Source organism: Microtus oregoni, unplaced genomic scaffold (genome assembly GCF_018167655.1).
Source record: "Microtus oregoni isolate MIOR12 unplaced genomic scaffold, Mior012 000001F_ref0000356, whole genome shotgun sequence".
Lineage (NCBI taxonomy): Eukaryota > Metazoa > Chordata > Mammalia > Rodentia > Cricetidae > Microtus > Microtus oregoni.
The window spans coordinates 68,616,789-68,623,740 of record NW_024543060.1 but is presented as its reverse complement, the minus strand read 5'-3'; the positions used below and the strand labels follow the sequence as shown (position 1 = coordinate 68,623,740).

The 6,952-nt window shown below is 42.5% G+C and overlaps 1 protein-coding gene across 1 annotated transcript in view; it reads right to left on the bottom strand.

Annotated features, from left to right (window-relative positions):
* Positions 1-936: 936 nt before the first annotated feature.
* Tph2 (tryptophan hydroxylase 2) overlaps positions 937-6,952 on the bottom strand; it is a 100,084-nt gene continuing 94,068 nt past the window's right edge. Inside the window, exons 10-11 of the mRNA XM_041670759.1 lie at positions 1,980-2,113; positions 937-1,855 (exon numbers count right to left, since the gene is read on the bottom strand). Of these exons, the coding sequence (XP_041526693.1) occupies positions 1,681-1,855; positions 1,980-2,113 (309 nt within the window). The 3' untranslated portion in view covers positions 937-1,680. The remainder of the gene's footprint in view (positions 1,856-1,979; positions 2,114-6,952) is intronic.

Below are 6,952 nucleotides of genomic sequence, written 5' to 3'. Positions count from 1 at the left end.
ATGGGAAATGGCCCCATAGGTTTATCTGTTTGAATACTTGGTCTCCAGTTGATGGAACTGTTTGGGAAGGATTAAGAACTCTTTTTTTGTGTGTGTGTAGGAGAAGGTGTGTCACTGGGGAGCAGGCACTGAGGTTTCAAAAGGCTCATGCCACTGTCTGCCTCTTGCGTGTGGTTTGAGATGTGAGCTCTCAACTCTTTCTGCCACCGTTCCTTTGTTTCGCCCTCATTTAACTATCGGAACAGTTAGCCCCAATTTCACATTTTTCTTTTCTATGTTGCCTTGGCCATGGTGTTTTATCACCATAATAGAAAAGTAACGAAGACACTGACTTAAAAGTCATTTTTCTATCTCTTCCTTCAATACTACTTCTTGTTCTCCTCCTCTCCCATTCCATCGAATCTCTGTACTCCCTCCCAAAAGAAGCAGGATCAGGGGGATTGTAAGGCGGGGAAACTCATTCGAAGAATAAATTAATTCAGCGGTTCTCCATTTGCTCACTCAGACACTTGTTCTATCTTTTATAGCAAGGACCACTAGGAGTTTGCGGCAAATCACTAGTTTTACCCAGAGTTACCCAGACACTGAGAAAATAAACCACTCCTCCCAGATAGGACCCATTTTCGAGCCATGAGGTGACATAATAGATGTCCTGATGGGGGCAAATTTATGTTTATTGATAAGCATTGGCTTTTCAAACATTAATATTCATTCTGTGCCAACACATAAACACAAATGTACGTTACAGAGGACTTGTCAGAAGTCTAAAATGAAAGCGCAATGGATTGTGACTGCTACACACCTCATTGTACCAAGCTGTAGCAAATCCCTTTGTTTCTCTATAACCCAGCTTCCGGATCTTCGGATTCAGAGATGATACTTACACCCCTGTGGTATTTGGTAATTTCAGCCTAAAGAAATGAGTCAAATGCCTCAAATGATTAATTCCCTTTATTCCAACAATACACATTCAACATTCCGAAGATGTTTTACCCTTGTGTTTAAGCTTTCCAAATAGTCTCGAAGTGTTTCCTTCAGGAAAACACGTCAGGAAGCTTGCCGCAAATCAGTTTCAACAAGGTCAGTGCAACCTATACATCCTGTTCATAAGAAGCTTTCTTTTCTTGCATGGGATGAACACTAGGTCCAGAATCTTTTCAACTACTGTGTTTCATAACAACACTGGAGTCGAATACTAAATCTTTTGTGACTGTGATGAGAAGCTTGGACCAACTCTAGTTTGTCTCAAATAACACTGCTACTATGGAAATTAGACACTAAGTCCCCGGCTATTTTCATTTTACTTAATGAACATAGAGGGAAAGTCCCGGGGTCAAGGAAAAGAAAAAAAATTAACAACTAGAACTGTGAGGAATGTCTGTTGCAAATTTTAAAGACACAGTTTGTTTACATTGAAGTTTACCTGCTAATCAGAAGTGTCAAATCTATTTGAGACATATAACTACATCACAGTCTTTCAAATGACGGATGGTTATCTGCATGGGTTCCTTAGAGTATGTTTGTATATTAACAACGTAAATTGCTCCGAGGCAAAGACATACAGAATTGCATGCTGACTAGTTAACCATGACACAGAAAGTTATTGATGTCAGATAACATCGATTGAGTTGTGGCTAAGCCCCCAAAAGCTCATGCTGACAACAATGCTGGTTCTGGGCATCAAATCCCCAGATACTGGTTCATTTTATTCAGGGCATCGCACACCGTGTTCAAATCACTGCGTAGGTCCTGCACCACATTTTCGATACTTCTGGTGTCTTTCAGAATTTCAATGCTCTGTGTGTAGGGGTTGAAGTATACTGAGAAGGGACGGGCAATTGACTTTGCGAAGTCCCTGGAGAATCAACGAAAACAGAAAGAGACACAGTCAACCACCAGGAGGAAAAGAAACAGAAAGGAAGAACGGCCAGAGAAATTTCAAAGTTATTTTTCTGTAGAAGAAACAAAAGCAAGTTTACCTCATCTTTTCTTTGGCTTCTTCAAAACTTTCTGATACAAAATAGGCTTCCTGGAAGGTGGTGATCAGGCATTCCTGCAAGCAGGTTGTCTTTGGGTCAAAGGCTTTTATGCACGCCTTGTCAGAAAGAGCATGCTGCAAAAACATACCAAAGAATTCATCAAGTCCACAGTGAGGCTTCCAAAATGCTATGGCATCACACATACTAGCCAGTAATCCGCAGACCTGCTCAGTTCCTAGTCTACCATGGAAGCAAAGAACCCTCTCTGTGCAGGGTAAATCGGTTGTTAGGAAAGGGTTTTATTTTGGCTTTTTTAAGTCTCCTGGAAGTTGCAGAAGAAAATGAGCTCATGTTATTATTTTAGATAATATCAGGCAAATTCATGCTGAAGGACAGTTCAGAGCTATCCCCTGACACAAATGGAATTTTAAATGTACACCATGAATAGAAGCAGGTACGGGGGAAAAGAAAATATATGCTCCTAAATTTGCTGCTATAAGCAATGTACTAAAATTTCACTTAAATGGCAGAAGTAATAATTACCTGCGTGGAGAGGTAATTGAGACTCTCACCTAACTATTTATGGACTCGCTGGGAGACGTTTTGAGGCCAGGTACTGTGTGTCAACAGAGATTGGAGTGGGCTCATGCATTGGAGTGTGCTTGCAAAGTAATCATTTACCTTCCATAAAGTACAGCAGAGTAATATACGGCAAATAAATATTGCCAGTTGGGGGGGCAAAGAACCAATATTAATAGTTATACTTAAGCCCAAAGCAGGCATTAGAAAAACAGGAAAGCCAGTATAATTACTCGTTGGGACATCATTGGCTCCAATCACATGCCTGGCACGAAGAACAGCGAGGAATTCTGAATGGCTGGGTCTTCGAGATAAACTCAATGATGTTAAAGGTTAGCGGTCACCTCTTACCACACCCCACCTGCCTACTTCTAGACTCTTAATGGATGGTTCTGAAACAGGGTGCAGAAGAACCATTCACAGGTTGAAAACCACTGTTCTCAAAGAACCATTTTTTGGCTTCTCCCATCATGCTAAAGACAAGGGTATACAACTAGAATCAGAACTCCTGGCTTCTCAATACAGCTGTCTCAAAATCTAGACATATCGAGCCTGCATAGGCACAGAATTAAATATGAAAAAAACTAGGAAAATTGCAGGTGGGCCCCCGAAGCTGTGTTTTTTAAGGGCCCAAATGCCCCTTTGTGATTAAGAATCTTGGGAGCTACAGTTAGGCTTTTCTGGCTATCTCAAAATTAAAGCACCCAGAAAACCTGCCCAGTTGTCATGCTAACAAAGAGAGATGCTGACTTCTACATAATGTCATTTGTATCACAGTTTTGAAACCCCCACCAACTTATAGTCTTCTCAAGATCATGGAAAGAAAACACCTTAGAAGAGATAAATATTCATCAAAGTTTTTTAAGCAATTCCTAACTGTCCATTCGGTTTCTCCCTTTGAGATCTCCTGTTCCAATCTTCCTTTGGAGTATTGACACTGAGCTTTGCTAAATGAGCCTCTGCTTGGCCTGGCTGTTTCTCACCTGAACCTGAATTCTTTCCTTCAAGATGACAAGAAATGAAGAGGAAACTTCAACCAGTAACAGTGTCATTTCAAATGAAGAACTACCTCAGGATGAGCTGCAGTTAACTCAGCGACAAATCTAAAAGTCTAAGAATCTAAGCATCTTCTTGCAGTATTGCTTTATCAAGGCCTGTAAACACATAGCACCCTCCACTTTTCCAGTGTCAATCAAAGCAACCTTTCCTCCTAGACCTGAAGATAGCCTTGTTACCCTTCACATAGGTGCCAAGCACCAATCAGTTGGCTCTAGTAAGGAAATTAAGACTCATTTTCCATTCTAGTTTTTATAAATATCCTTTTGACATCAAAAATTCCCAGGTAGTGGCCGTGGTGCTCTGAAAACCAAATGGCCCTCAAAGGGAGTGGCACTGATGAGAGGTATGACTTTGTTGAAGTAGGGGTGACCTTGTTGGAGGAAGTGCCCCTGTGGGGGAGTGGGCTTTGAGTCTCATATATGTTGAAGATACCTCCCAGTGAGACAGGCCATTCCTCTAGCACCATGTTGGTCTGCATGCCATCATGTCCCACCTTGATAATGGAATGAACTAAACTGTAAGTGAGCCACCCCAATTAAACATTTCCTCTTGTAAGACTCGCTGTAATCATGGTGCCTTTTCATAGCAATAGAAACTCTAAGACACCACTAGATAATAATGCAAGATAATTCAGAGAATATGTCTTAACTATGGAGTTTAAATTTGCTTCCTTCCCTTCCCACGACGTTTGAAGGAACTCATGAACTCTATAACCCAAGGTTGTGGTCAGAATTAAATGGGAAATGTATACAAATGGGTAGCATTGGGAGGTGTTCAACATACATAGTTACCATTCCTAAATCAATCCAGATAGGATTACTATTTATTCACTCGTCCTGCCCAATAACCATTTCCTCCCTCTCCCCCAGGGGTCTAAAACCTGTAGCAAAAAATGGCCCCAGATATGAGACTTGTTAAGACCCAACCTGCTATTTTGTCTGTTCTAGCTCATCAGCCTGGCATCTTCCTTCCTCTCAAACACCCCTTTATGCAATGACACAGAGGTATTATCTCAGCTACTCTAGATGGAAACCCTGTGATCCTCACTCTCTATATTAGGACTGGTTAAAGTTTGAAAAGAAAAAAAAATTGCAAGTGTGAAGTCAGATTCATGGGTCGTTTGGGTCCTAGATTCCAGATAAGGTTTTGCAAAGACTCCTATGTGCACAGCACAGTGCAAACACGCCTATGTTCACTCCACAGTCGTCTGTTCCCACAACAAACAGGTGGATCTGATTACTTATATGTGCAGTATGCATGCATGCAAGGAATAGTCTTTCAGCCTCATTTACATACTCACCAAAGCCTCCAGCAACTGAGGGGCCAACATCAGGTCAACAATTGCAGCAGCAGAAAGAATTTCAGTACAGTAGATAACTTCCTTGGCAACTACAAGGATGCTCACACGGGGATTAGGATAATGCCATTCATTAAAGCCTTCCCTACCGGGGATCAATAGCCCTATTGCCAAGTTCAGCAATGGTTCATCACACTTCATTTTTCTCAGCGTTGCTGGGCTTTCTCGTTTTGAATCAGCTGCAGGGGCAAGGGAGCAGCCTCCCTCTTTAGCAGACGCAGCTGAGGGATTTGCAGCCCTCAGTCCTCCAGCGTCTCTGCCACTACTAACAGTGCCCCCACTTCAAGAAAGGAAGGGAACCGGAAGGGAGGCTTGAGCTGCCCAGTACCGGTGGGGAGCTCAGCTGCTGAGTTCTTTCTCTGGCAGCAACACTGACCTTTCAGGTAAGCTCAGAAAACTTGCAAAGCCCTCGAGGCTCTCCTCCCTAGCCTGGCAGTAATTCTGACCACCTCCCCGCAACAGCTGGATGTGGCAGTAAATACCAATGATCATAATAAATAGAAAGCTGTTTGGAGAATGCTGATTAATAGCTGCATAAGGGTAAAATCAATAATTCACCATGCAAGGACATCCTAAAACTAAAGCTCAAAATGCGCAATCAAATTTTCTTACCCCTGAAACACAAAAGAGACATATTTATATGCAATAGTCCAGCAATTACTGCAGCGTGGATGCTGAGGCCACCTAATTTTTGCCCTGGAGGGAATAAAGAACGAGAACTCACCCTTATCCCTGAAAAGAGCCTTCTGCTTTTGAAGTAGATGAATTTTTTTTTAAAGGCAAGACTCACATTTCACTGTTAGCAGGCATTTCCTCCCACCCCTCATCACTTAAACATGCAGTGTGCCTCCATTGGTTCATGGGTTTCAACATTTGATTTCTAGCGGCGGCGGCACTGTTTGGAGAGTCATGGAGCTTTCCGGAAGTGGAGTCTGGTTGGAGGAAGTGGATCACTGGATAGTAGGGTTTAGAGTTTGTAGCCCAGCTCTGATTCTTGCTTCTAGGTTGGGGTCAAGGGCGGGGGGGATGAGGGGGAGGGGATGAGCAAGGTTCATCACTATCTCCCACCACCATAGTCATCAGCCATTCCTACCAGCATGCCTTCGCTGATGATGTTCCGTTTCCCCTTGAACCTTTCATTGACCCCAACGAAACCTTCCCTTCCTTGAGTTGCTCTAGCCAGGCAATGAGGAAAAATGACTAATACTCCTCCCAAAGTGAACAGATTTTGCTGTTGGACTCCAACATAATAACCCCTGCCTTAGGAAGTCCCTCCAAGACTCTGTCTCACAGCTTGGGCCATCAATTTGGGGCTTATCATAGAAAATGAATAAGGCAAGGGCGTGGTAAATGAACAAATAACAGATTATACCGTTAGGTCAACTGTAGGGCAGAGAGACAAGGTGCGACATGAAAGACACATGCTAGACGGTGGGTAAAAGGGAACCAGTCATCCTCTTTTCAAAGCTGCTCTTCCAAAGCTGACCTTCCAGGTGACCCAGTTCATGGTTAACCATTCTCTGCAATGATGAGAAATGGAGAAAAGCCCCACCTTCTCAGGCTTTTGGAGCTCCAACCAGTATGCCAACCATCATGGTGCGGGTAGTTTTCAATCAAATTTATGCTAACTTTTATAAGATTTTCCACGTTTGCTTTATTTCTGTCTCTGAATGTAAAATCAAGTGCTTTTCTTATGAAGGAGAAAAAAAAACTGAAAGTCGTCCTCCTTTAAACGGCAGACACCACTCTTGGAAACACTTGGCCAGCTCTGAAGAGCAACATCGGTGCCCTCAGGAAAACTACAGCAGGCATCTTAGAAGTTTTATGTTTCAAGACAGAAGGTGGATTGTGTGTACTTATATAAAAGTTATGAAGACTATACCAAAGCCTCCAGAAACTTAGGGACCAGTTGAAGCAGTAGAAAATACTTTACTGCAATAGATCAATTCATGGAAAACTGTAAGGATATTTACAAAAG